At 36.4% G+C, this 22685-nt stretch overlaps 1 protein-coding gene across 4 annotated transcripts in view; it reads right to left on the bottom strand.

The window, feature by feature from the left end:
* Positions 1-6018: 6018 nt before the first annotated feature.
* Positions 6019-22685, bottom strand: part of PNPLA8 (patatin like phospholipase domain containing 8) — a 45107-nt gene continuing 28440 nt past the window's right edge. For 2 of the 4 annotated variants that reach the window (XM_057302946.2, XM_057302945.2), the window contains exons 8-9: positions 15302-15497; positions 6019-8787 (exon numbers count right to left, since the gene is read on the bottom strand). In XM_057302946.2, coding sequence (XP_057158929.1) covers positions 8513-8787; positions 15302-15497 — 471 coding nt within the window. In that variant the 3' untranslated portion in view covers positions 6019-8512. The remainder of the gene's footprint in view (positions 8788-15301; positions 15498-22685) is intronic. The other 2 variants (XM_055114830.3, XM_063606339.1) reach the window with 1 other exon arrangement.

The following is a 22685-nucleotide window of genomic DNA, read 5'->3' on the forward strand; positions in this document are numbered from 1 at the left end:
TACCACAGAATTCTAAAGAGTCTAAGAATTCTAAATTCAAACCTGGACTTCCAGGTCTTTAAGATTATATGTTTGTCAAGGTAAGACAGAAAATATACCTTTTAAATATTTAACTCAAAACTTGTTACCTCCCATGGGCTCTGATGAGGGACTTTAGAGAAACTAAATGCAAAACTGGACAACAATGAAACCCATTTTGTTCCATTTGTGTCATGGTTTGAATGGTCCCCCAAACTTCATGTATTAGAAATAATTCCCAATGCAATGGGAGAGGGGTGCTAATAAGGGGTATCTAGGTCATGAGGGCTCTGCCCTCATAAATGAATGCAGTTATTGTGAGAGTTAAGTTTGTTATAGCCCAATGAAAAGATTCCATCTGACAAAATGAAGATTCCAAATTAGAAGGAATCCTATGCAGCCATAAAAAAGAATGAGATCATGTCTTTTGCGGGAACATGGATGGAGCTGGAGGCTATTATCCTTAGCAAACTAATGCAGAGACAGAAATCCAAATACCACATGTTATCACATATAAGTGGGAGCTAAGTGATGAGAACTTATGAACACAAAGACAGAAACAACAGACACTGGGGTCTACTTGATGGGGGAGGGTGGGAGGAGGGAGAGGAGCAGAAAAGATAGTTACTGAGTACTGGGCTTAATACCTGGGTGATGAAATAATCTGTACAACAAACCCATCTGCTATAGAATTAGCAGATATTGGTCAAAAAGATTTTTCAAAGCTCACTTTCGGACAAAAGAATCCTTTTATTCTGTGCCCGGAAGGCCCATACTGAGTCCCTGTCAAGATACAAGACATGCAAACGGTATGAACGAAGTTTACCTTAGCATTAGGTGAAAGGAAATGTGCAATTTCTATTGTTTAGAAAGTCTCCCAACTCACACTGAGGAAAATGGTCCCAGTTGTGATTCTGCTTACCAGCACAAGGGAGAAGCCCCATTTCATATCTTAAAAAGAAATTCAAAAAGTACATTTTAAAGCATTTTCATTTCTCCCATCTCCCTATAATTGCGTAAGGCAGATGATTCAGTTAAGCCTAACTTAAGAAAAATATTAAGGACTTATAATGTATCTATAATAGCAGCACGCTACAAGCTGTGAGGTATTTCTAAGCAGCATATGGCAAGTTGAGTTGGGAATGCATAATATAATTAGATAAAAACAAAGAAAACTATGCAATTTCAATTATTTACTGCCCAGTGAGGACTTTTCCTCCTTTTGCTCTCAAACTTCAGAAAAAAGCAAATACAATAGTTTCAGGTACATGTTTTAATATTGAAATTGTGACTTTTGCAGGTGTTTTCAAATGATTGCAAGGCTTAACATTCTGGTGCATACAAGATACTTTTTTTTTTTTAAGTAACTCTTTGGTTGTGAAAATTACTCAAAAGAGGGTTGGAGTTGAGCTCTTATTCTCACTTGAGCTTGATTATGCTTGTGATGAACCAACCAGATGTAGCAGTTCTTCCTGGACACTACTGCAGACACATACCAGATTAGGACACAGCTACTTTCCCATGCTCAAAAAATTAGAATGGTAAAAACCTATATTACAAAATTCTATACTATCTAAACTTCATCAAAACCTTTGAAGTATGTATATTCTTGTAATACTCCATATGCATATGAAAATCAGATATTTGCATTATATACTAACATAGTCTAAAGTTTCACCACTTCTACCGTTTTTCAGTGTCAGCTTTGGGCATTTTTTTTTCACATAATTCAACACAGGAAATGGAAGTATAAGGGCATGTTTAGATGTGTATGGATTAATTGCCTCCTGATACCAAACGTGTTCATTCAAAACTAGCAAAATAACAGCACCTGTGATTTATAAAACTGTGGTTTCAATGATTAAAAAATAGAAAAAAATTGTAGTTTTAAATAACTCTTAATTCTACTGGCATTATTTTCAAAAATCTGTGTTCTTAAGACCAAATCTGAAAGACAGAGTGCGGTAGAAATTACACTGGCTTTGTTTACCTTTTTCAATTTGAAAAATTTTGATTAAGAATTCCCTAGAGTGTTCATATGTTACCATAAACACAAAAGCACAATGACTGTTCTCCTAGTACACTTTCAAAAATGTGGTCCAAATGTACAAAACAGAATGAAAGACACTTGCTTTTTCAAGATTACTACAGGTGAATGTGTATTCATATAGATGACACATATCTTGCCACAAAATGTTTAGTGGCTTCTTTTTTTCCTTTTTAGCATTATGTCGCTTGGTCAAGGTATGGGCTATTTTTAATTGCATTCATGTTCTTTTAAAATTACTTTGATAGCCAATTTAATTAAAATACTACATTAAATACTTTTCTAGACCAAGGTATGTTGGGCATACTATGCAATATAAGATGATCTAACTTTCTTTTCTTCTCAGATAATTGGACAGAATTTTGGATTGCTGTTAACCACTTTATCTTTTACAAACATAGTCAGTGGTAGTGTATGCCATAAGAAAGAGTGCTACCCTATTCACAGTAGCAAAGACACGGAATCAACTTAAATGCCTACCAATGAGAGATTGGATAAAGAAAAATGTGGTAAATATACACTATGGAATACTATGCAGCCTAAAAAAGAACGAGATCGTCTTTTGCGGGAACATGGATGGAGCTGGAGGCTATTATCCTCACCAAACTAATGCAGGAACAGAAAACCAAATACCATGCTATCACTTATAAGTGGGAGCTAAATGATGAGAACTTATGAACACAAAGAAGGAAACAACAGACACTTAGAGTCTACCTGATGGGGAAGGGTGGGAGGAGGGAGGAAGAGAAAAGATAAATTATTGGGTACTGGCCTTAATACCTGGGTGATGAAATAATCTGTACAAGAAAACCATGTGACACGAGTTAGCTATGTAACAAAGCCTTCAAATGTACCCCCACACCTAAAAGTTATAAAAAAAGAGCACTACCAAGTAGCACTTGTTAACTATTTTATATTCTATTAGATGGGTACATTTATCTTGGTTTGATCTTTGAAAATTGCCTAAGTAGTACACATCAATTATTTAAATGTGATGTAGATTAGATGACAATATCTGAAAGGATATTGAAGTGTTTGTAATTCTAGATAGTTTTGTAAAGATTGCTATATAGACATGTTAATGATGTGGTTTATAATTTCCCATTGATATTGAGAAAGCAGTCAAGAAATATGACTTTTCTCACTATCATCTCAGTGTTACTACATAAAATAGGAATAATGATGATACCTGCCTCGTAAGGTTGTTGTGAAGATTAAATGGCAATAAATGTTAGCTACAGCTATTACTGGAACATTCAACCATTTTGGACCATATAACCTGTTCCTATTGAATCAGACTGAAGTCCTTAAAATACCATCTCAAAATTTATATTGTTCAGGGGCAAGGAATGAATCTATAAGAATGTTAAAGATTTTTATCATGAAGATAAGTCAACGTTACAGTCAATACTTTATTTTTATCAAAATAATTAATTATCCAAGCTAATAATGCATATCTGTGAAGTGTAATGAATTTCAATCCACTCGCATCAAGCTGAATAAAGGTTACAATAAACAAAGCAATCAGTGTGACTTCTGAGAGAGACATTTATCAAACCCTTGGACCAACACAGCCGACGGTTTAGCCTAGGGACATCTGTACTCTATGAATCTTTTTTGGATGGTACATAGCTCCTGCCAGGAACAGAACAAACTGTTTTTTTAATGTGATCCCCTCCTTCCTATTTCCTAGTCATGGAAGAGTAATTGCCATAGATTTGCTCCAAAAAAGTGAGATTAAGTGAACAGTTTGATTGTATTTAAACTTGGCAAAAAAAAAAAAAAAGGAGGAGGACCAATGAATGCAAAAATAATTCCAGTTGGGATTGAACTGGAATGGAATTTTACAAATGGTTTATGCACCCTGACTGGGCAAAGTATACCTTTAATTTGTTGTGGAAGAAATTCATTACTTGCATTTTGTGGATGAGTAGCTCAGAGTTTCTAAAAGGGAGAAATGTTGGTATTTTGGGTGGAAGAATTATTCATGAGGGGCTGTCCAATGCCCATTGCATCCCCTAACATTTATTATCTGTCTCCTGGAGTACTTAATGCTGGCGATTCCCCCAGACAATCTCGCTTCTCGCCACTCCCAGATTTGCAAACCTTCCAGGAGATGGGTAAGACCATTGTGTTAATAAATGAAGAGATAAAGAGAAGTATTCACATAATTTGATGTTGTAATAATTTTTTTTCCAAAAAAAAAAAAAAACCCCTCTGAAGTTATGAAGACTGAGAGGACATTTACTGAGACAAGTACATTTCTCCACTGATTAAACCCCAAATTTCACAGATTCAGTTTAGTAAACTAGATTTGAAGTCACTTCACAACATTCCAGGAAAGACATTCCGGGAAAGAGAGATAGGAAGAGTTGTGGCTAAGACAATGGACTGGTCCTAGCTCTATCGCTCTCTAGCTGTAATTATCTTGGGCAACTTTTTCTAACAAAGGGATAATACTGCTATTCACCTTGTAGGCTTATTGTGACAATTTAATGTAACCTGCTGAGCTCAGTTCCTGGTACTCAGCAAGCACTCAAATGTTAGCTATGTTCTAGTCACAATACTGGCACAGACACTTGTGAAATATTCAAAAGTGTGACTAGGACCATTTCTAGGGCATAGCGGGTTAGGTACAATTCTGAGCTTCAAACTTTAGAGGTCCTAGCTACCCCACTAATCAGCAGCTCAGCTGTTACTAGTTGCTGGGGGGGAAAAGCTCAGAGGGAGCCCCTCCCTCCTACCACCAAAACAAAGTTGTGAGATTCCCCTTTATGCCCTCAGACTGCATACTTTTGTGACTCCCTTTCCCCTCAAAAGATTCCTTTCAGGCCGGGCGCAGTGGCTCACGCCTGTAATCCCAGCACTTTGGGAGGCTGAGGCAGGCGGATCACCTGAGGTCGGGAGTTCGAGACCAGCCTGACCAACATGGAGAAACCCCGTTTCTATTAAAAATACAAAAAAATTAGCCGGGCATAGTGGTGCAAGGTACTCGGAATCCTAGCTACTTGGAAGGCTGAGGCAGGAGTATCGCTTGAATCCGGGAGGTGGAGGTTTCAGTGAGCCGAGATCGTGTCATTGCACTCCAGCCTGGGCGAGAAGAGCAAAACTCCATCTCAAGAAAAAAAAAAATGTGGTTTAGGAAGAAGTAGTGCACAGTGTAGTTATAACCCAGGCTGGGCTCTCTCTACCCTCTAGGGGAAATCCCATCTAGCCCAAATGCCTCTAGGGACAACTCTATCTGAAGTACTTTTTTTTTTGAGACTGTGTCCCACTCTGTCGCCCAGGCTGGAGTGCAGTGGTGCGTGGTGCTATCTTGGATCACTGCAACCTCCGCCTCTCCGGTTCAAGCAATTCTCCTGCCTCAGCCTCCCGAGCAGCTGGGATTACAGGAGCGTGCCCAACTAATTTTTTTTTTTTTTTTGAGACGGAGTTTTGCTCTTTTTGCCCAGGCTGCAGTGCAATAGCATGATCTCAGCTCACTGCAGTCTCTGCCTCCCAGGTTCCAAGCGATTCTCCTGCCTCAGCATCCGAGTAGCTGGGATTATAGGCACCCACCACCACACCTAGCTAATTTTTTTTGTATTTTTAGTAGAGACGGAGTTTCACCATGTTGGTCAGGCTGGTCTCAAACTCCTGATCTCAGGTGATCCACCCGCCTCGGCCTCCCAAAGTGCTGGGATTACAGGCGTGAGCCACCGTGCCCGGCCTAATTTTTGTATTTTTAGTAGAGATGAGGTTTCACCATGTTGGTCAGGCTGGTCTTGAACTCCTGACCTCAAGTGATCCGCCTGCCTGGGCCTCCAAAAGTGCTGGGATTACAGGTGTGAGCCACTGTCCCTGGCCATGAAGTACTATTTTAATAAAGAATAGTATCTGCAACAAGAATGGAACTGAAATATTACCAGTACACCATTTACTATTGAAATAAGACTTCTGAGACACTCAGGAAAACCTGAGCATTAAAACAATTTTTATTCTATATTTAAAAAATAAGAGTTGAGGAATTTATTACATTTATAAAATAGACCATTCCTCCTCTTTGCCTTTTTGAAAAGGGCAAATATTTTACCTGTATAAGACTGAAAATTCATTTTCACATCTGTTTCTATTGCCATCTTGTATTATTTGCAGGATTTACTTTTTGGGTTCCTTTGGATAAAGCAAGCACTGGCCTTGTTATAAAATGAGGGTTATCTCAGGTGAATTACAGTTCTTCAGAAAACCAGTTTCAAGTACAAATGAGGACAAGAATGGTTGAAAACTGGTGCACCACACAACTGGGTTTGCCTTTTGTTTGAGAGTGAAAAGAGCTAAAGAAATAGGGATGGTAGGTGCCATGCTACGTGGTTTATATTAGGTGTCAGTAAAAAAAGGACTGAGTTGTATATATGGGAAACTTCAAAAAAAAAAAAAAAAAAGAAAAAAAAAAAGAAAGAAAGAAAGAAAGAAGCCATGGCCAGAGTTCACTTGTGTAATGTATTATTTAAGAAAGAAATAAGCCAAGCACAAATAAGGGACATACTTAACTTCAGCTGTAAAACAGATGAACTACATCAGTTTAGGACTAGAGTGACCTTATGATGAGGTGCAAATATGTAAATATGCATAAATATTACTTTATTGTGCTTGAAATTTGCTTTATTACGAAGAATTCCCAGAAATATTCTGATTCCCAATTATTTGTTTTTTTCTTGCATTTACAAGAAAATTGTTCTTAGTTGCATGTTATTATGTATTATTTGTGGTCTGAAAGAACTATATTATCTTTAGAAATCATTGGTAGTTTCCTATTTTATACTATGTCTAAAGTTTATATAACTCGGATGTTAGAAAATTTTACAGCTAGCTTTCCTCATTTTACAAATGAGATATGCAAAGCCTACAGACATTTGCCTTCCTCAAGGTAACAAACAGAAGGGTTCTTGCAGCAAAGGCAGGATTAGCATCCAGACTCTCAACTCCACTCTTTGAACCACATCTCACAGCCTCTGTGAATTGATATTGCAAAGAAGCAATATGACTATCTGGGCAACAGGGTCTAGCTTTAGTTTGTATGTCTAAAACAAGGGGCGCTAACCTTTGTTTCATTTTTCTTAAGAAATCAAAACATTCCATGTAAGGATTTATGTGACAAATAGATACAATAAAGATGAGTTTGTTTGGCATAAACAATGTTCCATGTAAGTGCATCTTACCAACTTCCATGAAATCCAGACAGTTCAAAGGAGTTAATAAGGTAAAACAAGCCTAACTTTTTTTTTTTTTTTTTTTTTTTTTGAGATGGAGTCTCGCTGTGTCGCCTAGGCTGGAGTGCACTGGTGCTATTTGGCTCACTGCAACCTCCGTCTCTCAGGTTCAAGCCATTCTCCTGCCTTAGCCTCCCGAGTAGCTGGGACTATAGGTGTGCGCCACCATGCCGGGCTAATGTTTGTATTTTTATTAGAGACGAGGTTTTACCGTGTTGGCCAGGCTGGTCTTGGACTCCTGACGTCAGGTGATCTGCCTGCCTCGGCCTCCCAAAGTGCTGGGATTACAGGTGTGAGCTACTGCGCCAGGCAACTAACTTCTTATTTTTAAGCATACTGCTGCCAGGTGTATTCAAAGGCTAAAGGGGAGCTACATTATGAACAAAAATTAATTTTAAAATGACATTAGCCTTTTAACAACAGATTATTTAAATAGTTTATTTTTGTTAATGATAGGAATATCTCCTCAGTAAGTTCAAACCATTTTATAACAGGGAAGAATAAGCTAGTGTTAGATCTGGAAAAGTTAATATAGCATTATCTTGAAATTTCAGGGGTAAAAAGTGGTTGACTGGAACTTCACCTTTTTTAACCAAACAATGTTAAAATAAACATATCTGAATAGAAAACTGTATCTGGTTCTTTTTTATGTCAAATGCAAAATACTTTAATAGAGAAAATTCCATTTTTCTGCATCTATTTAGATGATATTACAATAAAAGGCAGTGTGGATTGGGGAACCTAGCTAGTGAGAATATTAGGTAATGTAAATTTAAGAAGAAATTAGCTTTTCCATATGAAATAAAACCAATGATCACATAAATTCAACATGATTATGAGGACTAAAGTAAAAATACACAGTACAATATAGCTTTCGGTTTCTTGTTCGGCACATATATTAATATATTTTCAAACATCAAACAATATAACACCAATATCTACTAAAATCTACTAGCACAGCAAGGGTTACTAAAGCTTAGTTAATTATCAACATCTTAAAAGCCTAGTTCCCATATGAATTCTGTAACCAAGAATATTCTCTGTGCTATGCAAGCTGGTTGAAGCGCCGTCTTTTTCAGGATTCTCCAGCATTCATACGTATTTCAAAGTTAACTCATGTCGAACCCCACAATTCCTTATTGAATGTGGTTGATCTTCTAAACAGGCCTTCATTTATGAGAACATAAGCATATACTCATCACAATTTTGAAAAGAATGGAAGTCCTTCATACATATCAGTTTTTAATTTTATCCAATCATTAATTTTCTGCAGAGTTGTTTTTTCTTGACTTAATATTTTTGCAACTTTTTTCATTTTTTGTTCATTTCTTTCTATGTATTTCAACCCTTCCAACTGCAGCTGATCCAGCTTTTCATTTCGACTTTCATCTAGAGGTATGTTTTCACACATTACAGGATTGAATCTAAAATAGGTGTCAGGAGGTAACAGGCCATCAAGCATTATATGGACTTCTGTTAAAGCAAAAAAGAAAAGGATAAGGGGATAAGAAAAGAGGGGATAAAGTGAGCAATGAACTGTTAATTTGTCTTTATTTAAAATTAACTTCTTTTTAGGCACATTACAAAGATTCACTAATTTCATTATTCAAACTGACAGTAGAAGTAATCCATAATAATGGGTAAAACTATAAGATAAAATTCATCTTCCAAAATACATTATTCTGTGAAATTAGTATATTTCTTCTATTCTCTCTGTGCTTTTGGTCATACTGTTCACCACTGCTGAAATGCCCTTTCCAACTTTCCTTTTTTTTGGGATCATCTTCATTGACATATCATTTACGTCCAGTGCAATTCACCAATTTTAACTGTATAGTTTGACAAGTTTTGACAAATGTATACACTTGTGTAAGCACAACAATAATCATGACATAGCCATTTCCATCACTGTAAAAAGTTCCTTCAAGCCTCTTTATAGTTGGTGCCCACTTTCCCTTTCCTAGAATTTCATACAAACAGAATCAAAAGTATCTACCTTCTTTTATGGACAAAATACTTTTGAGATTCATCCATGTTGTAGCATATATCAATAGTTCCTTTCTTTTCATTGCTAAATGGTGTTCCATTGTATAGATACAACACAATTTGTTCTCTGCAGTTCTGGTCTGGCTCTCTTCAGTTTTTAGCTACTAGAAATAACCCGATTATAAACATTTACACGTAAGTCTTCATGTGCATATGATTGCATTTCCCTTGGGCAAAAACCTAGGAATAAAATTGCTGGTTCATATGGTAAAGGGTATGCTTATTTTTAAAAAAACCTGCCACACTGTCTTCCATTTTTGTATTCCAACCACTAATATATTAGAGTTCTCACTGCTCTACATCTTTGCCCAAAGTTAGTATGTCAAGTCTTAAGTTTTGCATTATAGAGGTAGTGGTATCTTGTGGTTTAATTTTTATTTCCCTAATGACTAATTATGTTGAGAAGGTTTTCATGTACTTATTAGTCATTTGTATATCTTCTTTAATGAAGTGTCTGTTTAAATCTTTTGCCCAGTTTTTTCACTGAATTGCTGTGTCCTATATATATGACAGTGGTGCAATCATGGCTCACCGCAACCTCGAACTCCTGGGCTCAAGTGATCCTCCTGCCTCAGCCTCCCAAGTAGCTGGGACTACAGGTGTGTGCCACCATGCCCAGATAGTTTTTTATTTTTCTGTAGAGATGGGATCTCACTATATTGACCAGGCTGGTCTCAAACTTCTGGACTCAACCGATCCACCCAAAGTGCTGGGATTACAGGTGTGAACCACCATACCCAGCCTATTATTTTTTATATATATACATACATATGTTATATGAGAATTCTCTATATATTTTGAACTTGATTATGTATTATACCTCATGACGGGTCAGATACATGTTTTATCAATATTTTAGTGTATGACTTGCCTTTTCATTTTATAAAAAATACCTTTTAAAGAGCAGAATTTGTAATTTGAAGTCTAATTTATCTCTTTCTTTCCTTTCTGATTCATATTTTCTATGTCCTATCTAAAAAAATCTTTATCTACCAAAGGTCATTAAGATTTTCTCCAGCATATTCTTCTATATGTTTTATAGTTTCAGCTCTTAGATTCAGGTTTCCATCTAAGATCAGGAACAGGGTAAGATGTCTAGTCTCACACCTTCCAGTAAGCATTGTACTGGAGGGTCCTTTTCAGTGCCGTAAAGCATTAAAAGGAAATGAAGGGCATGTAGATTAAAAAGGAAGTAAAACTCTATAGACAACCTGGTTGCCTATGTTGACAATTTTGAGAAAGCTATAGAAAGCTACTAGAATAAGTGAGTTTAGCAAGTTTGAAGTTATATAAGGTCAATAAGAAAAATCAGTTGTATTTCTGCCTATTAGCCACGAACGACTGTGATGCATTGCAAGTTACTTTTGTGTATGGTGCAAAGGGTCAAGGTCAACGCTGTGGATACAGGTATCTAATAGTCCCGGATCATTTGTTGAAAAGACTGTCCTTTCCCACTGAGTTACCTTAGCATCTTTGTAAAAAGTCTTTTGAGTTTACATGTATAAATCAATTTCTGGACTCTCTATTACATACCATTGATTTATATGTCTATCTTTATTCAAACACCACAGTTCCTTGCTTAATGTAGTTTTATAGTCTTTAAATCAGCAGATGTAAGTCCTCCAACTTTTTTTTCTTTTTCAAAATTGTGTCAGATATTCTAGGTCAGGGGTCCCCAACCCATGGGCTGCACAGCAGGGGGTGAGTGGCAGGGCCAGTAAGCAAAGCTTCATCTGTATATACAGCCACTCTCCATCGCTTGCATTACTGCCTCAGCTCCACCTCCTGTCAGATCAGTGGTGGCATGAGATTCTCATAAGACTGCAAACCCTATTGTGAACTGAGCATGCAAGGGATCTAGGTTGCGTGCTCCTTAGGTGAATCTAATGCCTGATGATCTGTCACTGTCTCCCATCATCCCTAGATAAGACCATCTAGTTGGAGGAAAACAAGCTCAGGGCTCCCAGTTCTACATTATGGTGAGCTGTATACTTATTATATATTACAATGTAATAATACTAGAAATAAAGTACACAATAAATGTAATGTGCTTGAATTATCCCAAAACCATCCCTCCCCTCCCCGCCCCCATGTGCGGAAAAACTATCTTCCACGAAACCAGTCCTTGGGACCAAAGAGGTTGGAGACCACTATTCTGGGTCCTTTGCATATCCATATACATTTTACAGTCAGCTTGTTAATCTCTATCCCTCAAAAGCCTGCTTGGATTTTGACAGGAATTGTATTGAATCTACATATCAATTTGTGATGTGATACCTTAACAATATTGAGATTTCCAATTCATGAACACAGTATATGTATTGATTTATTTAGGTCTTTAATTTCTCTCAGTAATGTTTTGTAGTTTTCACTGTTCAGATCTTGCATGTAGCCCACAAATTTTAGTTTCCTTAGCCTCCTTGAACTGCAAACTTTGTTTCCACAACTCCCACTGAGACTACCCCACTTTTCTGGTGCTATAGAATAGAAACTATGCTATAGTGTAGAAACTCTTTTCAGGCAGCAAGCTGGACAATAATAGTGATGACCTCATTCATTCTCCTTTCAGAGATCACTGTCCTATGTTACCTGTTTTCTAATGTCTGAAAATCATTGTTTTGTCTACTTTTCTAGTTGTTTAAGGTAAGAGGAAATATCTGGTCCCTAATAGTTTATGATGTCCAGAAGAGGAAGTCTTAACTCTCTTTTAAAATGTCCAAATCCTATACATCCTTTAAGACCCATATCAAGTCTACTTTATGTCTTATAAGCTGTCTACACCAATCAAGTTTTCTCATTCCTTTTCTTAATTCATAGTCTTAATCACTTACAATCATTTACCATTTATTTAGCAATTCACCACAGATTAAACCCTATAAAATTGTTTTTGTGGGCCAACAGCAATTTAGTATTAGTAAGTGCATGTTTCAATATAATTCTTGTTATATCTTTTTCAAAGTTAACTAAGTTTATTCAATTTTTACTCATTTGTCTTATTAACTGGAGTGCAGGTACACTGAGGCAACATTTCATGTTTCTTGAAAATTCCAAATAAGCCCATTACATGGTTTGCACAAAGTACAGACTTAACTCTTATGAGACTGCCCGACTAAAGCCACTTGTCTCAGCAAATGGCTTACGGTAAGGATATTTTATTGAGCCATCAGGGAAATGTGAATCAAAACCACAATGAGATCCCACCTTACACCTGTTAGGATGGCTGTTATAAAAAAGACAAGAGATAATAGGTGTTGGCAAGGAACTGGGGAAAAGGAACCCTTGTAAACTGTTTATAGGAATGTAAATTGGTACAGCTAGTACAGAAAACAGTATGGAGGTTCCTCAAAAAATTAAAAAGAGAACTACCATATGATCCAGCAATCCCACTCCGGGTATATATCTGAAGGAAATGAAATCGTTATTTTGAAGGGATTGCTGCTCACCCATGTTCACTGCAGCATTATTCACAATAGCCAAGATATGAAAACAACCTGTGTCCATGGATGAATGAAGGGATAAAGGAATTACAGTATATACACACACACAAGAATCCTATTCTGCCTTAAAAAAGAAGGAAATCCTGCCACTTGCAACAACGTGGATGAACTTGGAAGATATTCTGCTAAGGGAACTAAGCCAGACACAGGAAAGTGAGTAGTGCACAGTAACATTTACATGTGGAATCTAAAATAGTTGAACTAAAAAAAACAGAGGAGAATGGTGGTTGCCAGACACTGGGGAGTGGGGGAAATGGGGAGATGTTGGTCAAAGGGTACAAATTTTCAGTTATGACTACCTACTAGAGATCTGCTGTACAGCATGGTAACTATAGTTAATAACAATGTATTAAGTTTTGTTTACTTTAAATTTGCTACGGGAGTAAATCTTAAGTGTTCTTACCAGGCACACACAAAATAGTAACTATGTCAGGTGACAGATATGCTTATTAGCTGGATTGTGGGAATCATTACACAAGGTATACTTATAATAAAACAACATGTTGTACAACTTAAATATATACAATTTTTATGTCAGTCTGACCTCAATAAAGCTGGGAGAAAAAGAGTATTTCACTGATCTGGCAACAAAATTTCAGATAGTGAAAAATCTAGCATATGAGCTTTTTTTTTGGTTTTCATTCAATGAATAAAAGTCCTCAGTGGGGAGTTTAAGATTCTCACTTATGTTAATGACTTGGCCAATAATATGCTGATATGAAAAGAATGAGATTCAAATACAAGCAGCTGTTAAGTGGTAATAATTTTTTTAATTTAGTAAAACATTTCACCCAATAATTAAAAACAAAATAGTAAAATGAGGAAATCTAAACCTCAAGGAAAGGCCCAGTGGCCCATGCTAGTAATCCTAGCACTTCAGGAGGCCAAGGCAGGAGGATCACTTAAAGTCAGGAGTTCAAGACCAGCCTGGGCAACACAGGGAGACCCCATCTCTACAAAAAAAGGTCTGAAAAATTAGCTGGGTGCAATGGTATGCACCTGTAGTCCCAGCTACTCAGGAGACTAAGGTGGGAGGACTGGTTGAGCCCAGGAGTTTGAGGCTGCAGTGAGCTATCATTGTCACTGCGTTCCAGCCTGGGCAACAAAGTGAGATCCTGTTTCTAAGAAACACACACACACACACAAACACCTCAAGGCCAAAACCTGAAATTCAACATACACTCACTGAATGCCTACTATATGCCAGGCACTGGAGTCAACAGCAAACTGGGTAAGTCAAAGTAAACTGGATAAATTCTTGCCTTGCATTCTTGTGGGACAGAAGGATAATAAGTAAACAATCAAATATGTAATATATAATTACAATGAGATAAATGCTGTAAGAGAAAAAGAGAAAAAGAAGCAGGCTAAGAAATTAGAGTGAGATGATAAGGAAAATGGAAAAGCAGTCAGGAAAGGTTTCTCTGAGGTCCCTCTGACATTTCAACAGAGACCTGAATGAAATAAGGGTCAAGTGCCTATCTGGGGAAATAGCCTTATAGAGAGAGAGTACAGCAACTGCAGAGGCCCTGAGGCAGGAGAGTTCTTAGCAAGGTTGGTGACCACCAAGAATTATCCGGTGGTTGGACACACTGTAGAGAAGGTACACACTTGAAAGAGGGTTTTGAGAAGCAGACAGACATTATTTAATTTGTTTTTGTTTTTTTTTGAGATGGAGTCTTGCTCTGTAGCTCAGGCTAGAGTATAGTGGCACAATCTTGGCTCACTGCAACCTCTGCCCCCAAGGCTCAAGTGATTCTCCTGCCTCAGCCTTCCAAGGAGCTGGAATTACAGGTGCACACTACCATGCCTGGCTAATTTTTTGTATTTTCAGTAGAGATGGTGTTTTACCACACTCATCAGGCTGGTCTCAAACTCCTGACCTCAAGTGATCCAACCGCCTCGGCCTCCCAAAGTGCTGGGATTACTGGTATGAGCCATCGTGCCCAACCTAATTTGCATTTTAAAAGGATGACTTTGGTCTCTGTATGAAGATTAAACTATAGGAGCAACAAGAGTAAAAGCAAGAACACATTCTCATTCCAGTTTGCCTTGACAGTATTAAATAATTGAATGCCCTTTACTCTAAATCTTTGCTATCATGTATATGTTTGAACAAATCTGACTCCTTTTGTTGCTTTTCCCTTTCTTAACTGGCTTCAGAGTCTCCAACAAAATGTTGTGCTATCCAGCTTTAGGTACTTCTCCAACAGTAAGTGGGCAAAGGTAGCACTAGCTCTCAAATGGAAAACAGTCTCTGTTCTAGAGTCACCTAACAAGAAACAAGTGAGAAAGGAAAACAACAAAATGTTTCCTCCCATGTACTTCCTAAATCCACAATACAGACATATCATATGCCTTTGCAGTTAGGACCAACAAATGCCACCAAAAAACTGCTAGAATGCTAGAAGTTGAAGTATTTTAAAGCAGCAAACAAGACTAACCTTCTGTATCTGTAGCACTGTTGATAACATTAGAAAGTTTAGTTTTCAAGCTTGTGTATGTTACCGTGTTTCTCACATCACTCTCATAACGTCCAGTGCCCAGGGATACTATGCACTCTAACGGCACATCTGGCCAAAGACATTTACACTCATGCATAGCTAATGCCGAAGGGTTATTCAGAAGCAAACCTCCATCCTGCAAAATACAAGTTAAAAAAAGAAACTTAAAACTGACTCACGGGGAAAGCTGAACTATGTAATAAGCTAAATAAATTATTTAAAACCAAGAGGTTCCTTAAAAGTGCATTTCTTTTATAGACTACAGCTGCAAAAAAATCCATGCAAAGACTCATTGGTCTCATAAAGAAACTTTTTATTAAGTTTTCCGCTCCTATTATGAAAGTTCTTTGAACTTCTTAAATTGCTTTGCATATTTTGCTAAAAAATATTGAAATGAACGAAATTACTTTTCAAAGACACATTATCTTATTTAGTGGTTAATACAGGTTCTACTTAAAGCCTAACAGAAAAGAACTGTGGTTCTACCAAACAATTAAAATTAGTTCTTCTCTCACAAGTCAAATAAAACCAAATAATTCTAAGTTAGTTCAAATTCTATCAACAATACAATTTCAATGGATCACATTCATTATAATGCAGATATAATGTAAATAACAGAATAAACCTTATATTTCTAAGTATGTATCAATAATCAATATTATTTTGAAGACTTCAAAAGGAAACAAAGGTATTAATAAAATATGCTGATAGAGCACTATAAAAATGTAGTAGAGTAAAAGTAGATAAAATTATGGTCAAACTATAATAAAATGTATTATAGAACCATATTAAAATATATTACATCATAAAAATACGCTGAGCATGGTGGCTCATGCCTGTAATCTCAGCACTTTGGGAGGCCAAGGCAGGAGAATCGCTTGAGTCCAGGAGTTCAAGACCAGCCTGAGCAACATAGGGACACCTGGTCTCTACAAAAAAATAAACAAAATTAGCCAGGCATGGTGTACATGCCTGTAGTCCCAGCTATTCAGGAGGCTGAGGTGGGAGAATTGCTTGAGCCCGGGAGGTCAAGGCTGCAGTGAGCTGAGATCACACCACTGCACTCTAGCCTGGGCGACAGAGCAAGACCTTGTCTCAAAACCAAACCAAAATAAACCAAATAAAATCTAGAAAAACATATCTGATTTAAAATGTTTTAAGTGACTGCTCAGCCTCCTTCTCCTGTTCAGCTCCCATCCATGCCAGTTAACCGTCCGCTGAGTACACGGAAAGGCATTTCTTCAGTGGTAAACCACCTGAATAAACTCGAATGATTTTTGATGTCACTGGTGCTTGGCATCTCCCTGGAATTAGCACTATCACTGCTGAGAATTGTAACAGACCTTGGAATTACCCTAGTTCAGTCTCCCACATATAGCCTTAAACAGTTTTTGACAGAATACTTAAACATTTTCAGTAATATGTTGCATACAACCTTGTAAAGCAGCTCATTTCATTGTAAAATATTTTAATTTTTCAGATTATACAGTAAAATTAACTTTTTTGGTATGCAGCTCTATGAACTTTAATGCATATAGATTTGTGTAAATATTACCACAATCAAGATACAGAATAGTTCCATCACCCCCAAAAACTCTCTCATGCTATGTCTTTGTAGGCACCCCTCCTCCTACCCATAACCCTTGACAACCACTGATCTGTTTTCTGCCACTACTAAGGAGGTCATAGAAATGGAATAATACAGTATGGGACTTCTTTAAACTGCCTTCTCTTTCTGGGCATGTCATTGAGACTAATCCAAGTAGTTGCATGTATCAATAGTTTACTCCTTTTTACTGCTGATTGTATGGATGTACCACACAGTTCATGCATTCATCCACTGTAGGACCTCTGGGTTGTTTCCAGCATTTGACTGTCACGAATAAAAAAGTTGCTATAAACATGTGAGTACAGGATTCTGCATGGACATAAATTTTCATTTCTCTGGAGTAAATACGAGTGCGATCGTTGGAGCATATGGTAAGTATACGTTTAACTTTATAAGAAACTGCCAAAACATTTTCAAAGTGGTTGTCCATTTTGCGTTCCCACCATCAATGTCTAAAAGTTCCAGTTGCTCTGCATCTTATTACAGTAATACTTGGTACTGTCCGTATTATTTTAACCACTTTAACAGATATGTGGTGGCATTTCATCATTGTTTTAATTTGTGATTCTCCAATGCCTAATGATGCTGGATGTCTTTTCACACCCTCATTTGCCATCCCTTTATCCTCTGCTGAAGTGTCTGTTCAAGTCTTTGGCTCACATTGTTAAATTCTGAGAGTTTCTTATATATTCTAGATATAACTCCTTTGTTGGACATGTGAATTTGCAAGTATTTTCTTCCTGTATGTCGCTTGTCTCCTCATCTTCTTGGCAGTATATTTGCAGAGCTAAATTTTTAATTTTGATGAAGTCCAGTTTATCGATTTTTAAATTTCATGTATGATGATTTCAGTATAATTGTAAGAAGTCTTCCCCCAACCCAGGTCACCAAGTTTTTCTTCTAAAAGTTTCATAGTTTTGTTTTACATTTAGAACTACGATCCATTATAAATTATCTTTGTATAATGTGTGAGGTTTGGGTCACAGTTTCTGGGGTGTGTTTGTGTGTGTGGTGGGGGTCTAGGAGAAAAGACAGGGAGAGAGAAAGATGACCAATTGTTTCAACACAATTTTTGCGGAAAAGACTATCCTTTCTCCACTGAATTGCTTTTGTATCTTTGTCAAAGATCAAATGGCCATATATGTAGGAGTCTATTTCTGAACTCCCTATTTAATTCTATTTATCTACGTATCTATCTTTATGCAAATACCACTCTGGTACAGTAGCCATGACTACTGTACCTTTAGAGTAAGTTTTTAAATTGACTAGTGTGATTCCTTGAAACTTTTTATTCTTTTAAAATTGTTTAGGCCAGGTGCAGTGGCTCAAGCCTGTAATCCCAGTACTTTGGGGAGCTGAGGCAGGTGGATTGCCTGAGCCCAGGAGTTCAAGACCAGCCTGGACAACACAGTGAAACCTCGTCTCTACTAAAAATACGAAACATTAGCTGGGGGTGGTGGCGCACACCTGTAGTCCCAGCTACTCAGGAGGCTGAGGCAAGAGAATCACCTGAACCAGGGAGGCAGAAGTTGCAGTGAGCTGAGATTGTGCCACTGCACTCCGGCCTGGGCACCAGAGTGAGACTCTGTCTCTAAATAAATAAATAATAAAATAGTTTAAACTATTCTCATTCCTCTGCCCTTCCATATAAATTTTAGCATCTGACTATAATTTTTGAAAAGTCCTACTAGAGTTTTGATTGGCATTGCATTATATTTATGGATCACTTCAGGAATAACTCACATCTTTACCATGTAGCATGTTTCAATAATGGTATGCCTTTCCATTTCTTTAGGTCTTCTTTTATTTCTTTCATCTTCTGTTTTCAACATACAGATTCCCTATGTTTTGTCAGATTTATATCTAAGTGTTTAATTTTTTGGATCTACTGTAAACTGTACTGCTTTTGTTACAATTTTGGTTTCCAATTATTATTTGCTTGTATATAGGAATATAATTGATTCTCCCAAGTAGTTTTCTTTGTGGAAAATCATCTACCCCCACCATTAGTGCTCTAGCTTAAAGGTCCCATTAAAAACATCATGTAGGATTTTGCCCTACTAATGAAGCATACTACTGTTACTAAAATTTCTCATGGAATGTGAAGAACACTCTTCATCTTTTCACAAATTTATGCTCAGTTATTTTAGAGGGAGTGGTAGTATTTTGCAAACCACAGATTATGATAACTCTTCATTTCTGGCATTATAAAATAACTTTCTCAAAAACTTGTATCCCAAATAATACTCGGGTTGGATCAATAAGATCACATTAGGAGGCAGCTATTAATATACAGAAATGTTCCTAAATACTAACAACACTTCCCAGAGAAAGTTAATTGGCTCTTTAGTTATAGAATAGCCAGTCTGAGGCTAACGGACCTTTATTATGGCAAATGTCATTTATCACCAATGTGTAGCTTTGTGATACCCTTGAGATAACTGGGATATACAGGGCTGTGTTGATGTTCAGAAAAGCAGTTTGCCACGTCTTTTTATTGCTTGCTCTATTCTCCATTTTAGCATGGGTGGTTTGTTGCCACATTTACTTCAAAAACCTATTCATCCAACTACTCTTCAAAGTCACGCGTTGAACTTCGTTATCAAAATAAATGGAATCATATAGTATAAGTTTTTTTGGGTCTGGTTTCTTTTACTTAGAAGAATGCTTGTGAGATTCATCTATGTCTCTGTGAATGTCAGTAATTCATTCCTTTTTATTGCTGAGTAATATTTCATTGTTTGAATATACCATAGTTTATCCATTCACCAGTTGAAAAGAACTATTTTTAAATTTAGCTATCTTTATACATTTGTTGAAAGTCATAAATTGGATAGGTATTTATATTTGTATTGCTGAGCTTTGTAAAAATCTACTTAGATTCCTTCAATGCAGGTGGTAATAATTAAGCTATTTCCTAAAGGCTTTCTCAAGTACAAATTTTAACTTAATCCTTTCAACTTTTTCCTTTGTTTTCAATTAACAGATCATTAGAATGATACTTATCCCACAACAGAGGTAACATTTAATTTCTAATTTGGCAGAAAAGTTACTTTTTTACTAAACCATTTAAATCTTAAATTTTATATTTGTTATACTCTGTGTAACTTCTAATCAAGTAGGTATTTTAGACGAAACACATTTTCATTATATAAAAGCCTATATAAGGATGATCAGAAAAGACAAAAAAGGGAAAAGATGAAGAGGCAAACAAATTTTAGCAAGAAATGATAACTGCAAAATCAATCCCAAATCAAAAAACTGGCAGGTTTCCTGTAGTTGTGCTAACCATTTTTCAAAGCAAATTTCTGTTCCTTCAACTTTACTCACTTTTTATCAAAGAAGTACAGCAGTTAAGGTTTCTGGGCTCACTCTAATCTAGTGGTGAGGCATACAAAAGCTCTGCTTATAGTTAGCCTACTCTTGTCAGATGGCTATTCTATCAGTAGGTCATTGGGCTAATATTAGGTCCATGGTAGTTCCTGTAGACCACATCCTGTTAATTTTTTTTCTTTTTTTGGTAGAGACAGGGTCTCACTTTGTTGCAGCAGGCTGGTCTTGAACTCCTGAGCTCAAGCGATCCTCCAGCCTCAACCTCCCAAAGTGCTGGGATTACAGGTGTAAGCCACTGTATCTCAGCACTACAATCTATTTCCAAAACATTTTTATCACCCACACTCTGTAACCATTGAGGAATCACTCCCCATTTTCCCTTCCTCATCCCATTTTCTATCCCTAATCAATGACCCATTTTTTATACATCAAGTCAGATGACAACTTCTTTGTTAAGGTGACCCTGACAGAATAAATCACCTCTACAGTACTTCTTAATCCTGTACATATATTGATAATTAAATTTTTACCTCATTCTATAACTGGGTTTACATTCTTTTTGTCTGAACTATTTGAGGGCAGGATCCAGGAAGCACAAAATATGCCAACTATGGTTAAAAATCTTTATATCCTTCCCAGCTAGCACAGTGCCTAACACTGAGTAAGCACTCACTACATTTCTGTCCATTTATAATGAAAATTATTAATTGTGGTTTGGTATAGGCATAATTTGGCAGGTGTTGGGGAGGCTCTTTCTGCTAAAAACACTCTTTACCTGGAATGTTTAAATAAAAATTTCATAATTTATTTATGTTTATGTATCCTAAGCTCTGAACAAAAACTTTTATGATGTAAATAAAGCCTGGTAGGAATAATATGTATATCAGAATTGGTCATCAAAACCTCTAGTGTAAACTAATTTATCAGATTCTTTCTCCAAAGACAGGAATGAACAATTTAATTTTGAAGGTGGAGATGGAAAGAGAGAAGGAATAATTTTGTTTAAAAAGTAGTACTTCCATGTACATATTATGCTACTACTTGGGCAGATACGGAGAGATTGGGAGCTACTCACAAAGAATTCTTCTCACTTTATAATTTTCTAGGACTTGTAATGAACCTTATAAATGTTGTAATAATCTTCTTCTTCTTATAGTCAAAGGCAAATGAATCTCCCCATTCACCTACACATAACTCTTAATTATATCACTACTTTCAATAATTGCTCAAATAGAATATTAATTAACCTCTACTACAATGGATACCAAGTAACTACATTAAAACATATGTCAGATGTGACAGCTAAAAGGGATTTTCAAAATGAGACTGGTAATAATTGAATATAATTATTAAAAGAATTTAGGATGAGAAGGTTGTAGTACTATACTTTAAACTTGGCAAAACTTCTGAGTGGTTAGAAAGAATTAGGACTTTGCTTGAACGTTTTCTTTGTTTAAGCAACCAAGATCATTCACACCTTAAAATATTCCCATCAATCTTCTGAGTTGTCATTTGAAGTGAGAAATATCCCATTTCTTCTTCAAGTCTTGGAAGAGAATACAGAGTAAGAAAAATATTTCCTTAAGTAGGTTTCTTAGGCTCTAGATTCCATTTTAATATTTTTATTAATTAAATGTGCCAATGTTTCTGAAGCTTATTGATCTATATGAAAGTACATTTTTTGCCCATGTGGCAATATGCTTTACATAAAAATTTATGTAAATTATAAATAACATTTATTTATTCAAATAACCTTAAGAAGTTATTTTAATCTGTGGCTCAAAATAAGTTAAAGGATTACAGTCATCAATATAAAAATGTCTAAGCGTGAACAGAAATATCACTAATCTATCTGAAATGGAAAAGGAACCACTGAATTACTTTGGTAATATATATTCAACAGTAATGAATTAAACTTTAGAACTACTTTCTTTTGGATAAAGAATAAAGAGCAAATGAAATAACTTCTTTTGAAGTGTGGAAAACACAAGATCCCCAAATGTATTTAGTATTTGAGACTTTCACTAATTGGCATAACTGCAAGTTTGTAGCACTATTAAGGTTATAACTTAAAAATTCTATTATATTTTACATACACTGTCTAAATTATTTCTCAATTTATGACATGGTACATAAGAATAGGGGAAATCGTTGTTAAAAATAGTAAGCCACATATTAAAATAAAAATTTTATTTTGACCAATAAGTCCTGAAATCAGTATCAGAAACTCAGCAGCCAGTACTTTCTGCCCAGAGGGGGGTGGAAGAAAGAGAAGAAAGGCAAGAAGGGGAAGTGCCTTAAATAATTCAACAATGACTGATTCTGCAAAGTAAGAAATGGTTTGAACTGACTCCAAAGACAAAGGAATCCTATTTTAATCTC

This window comes from Pan paniscus, chromosome 6, assembly GCF_029289425.2.
Source record: "Pan paniscus chromosome 6, NHGRI_mPanPan1-v2.0_pri, whole genome shotgun sequence".
NCBI classification, from domain to species: Eukaryota; Metazoa; Chordata; class Mammalia; order Primates; family Hominidae; genus Pan; species Pan paniscus.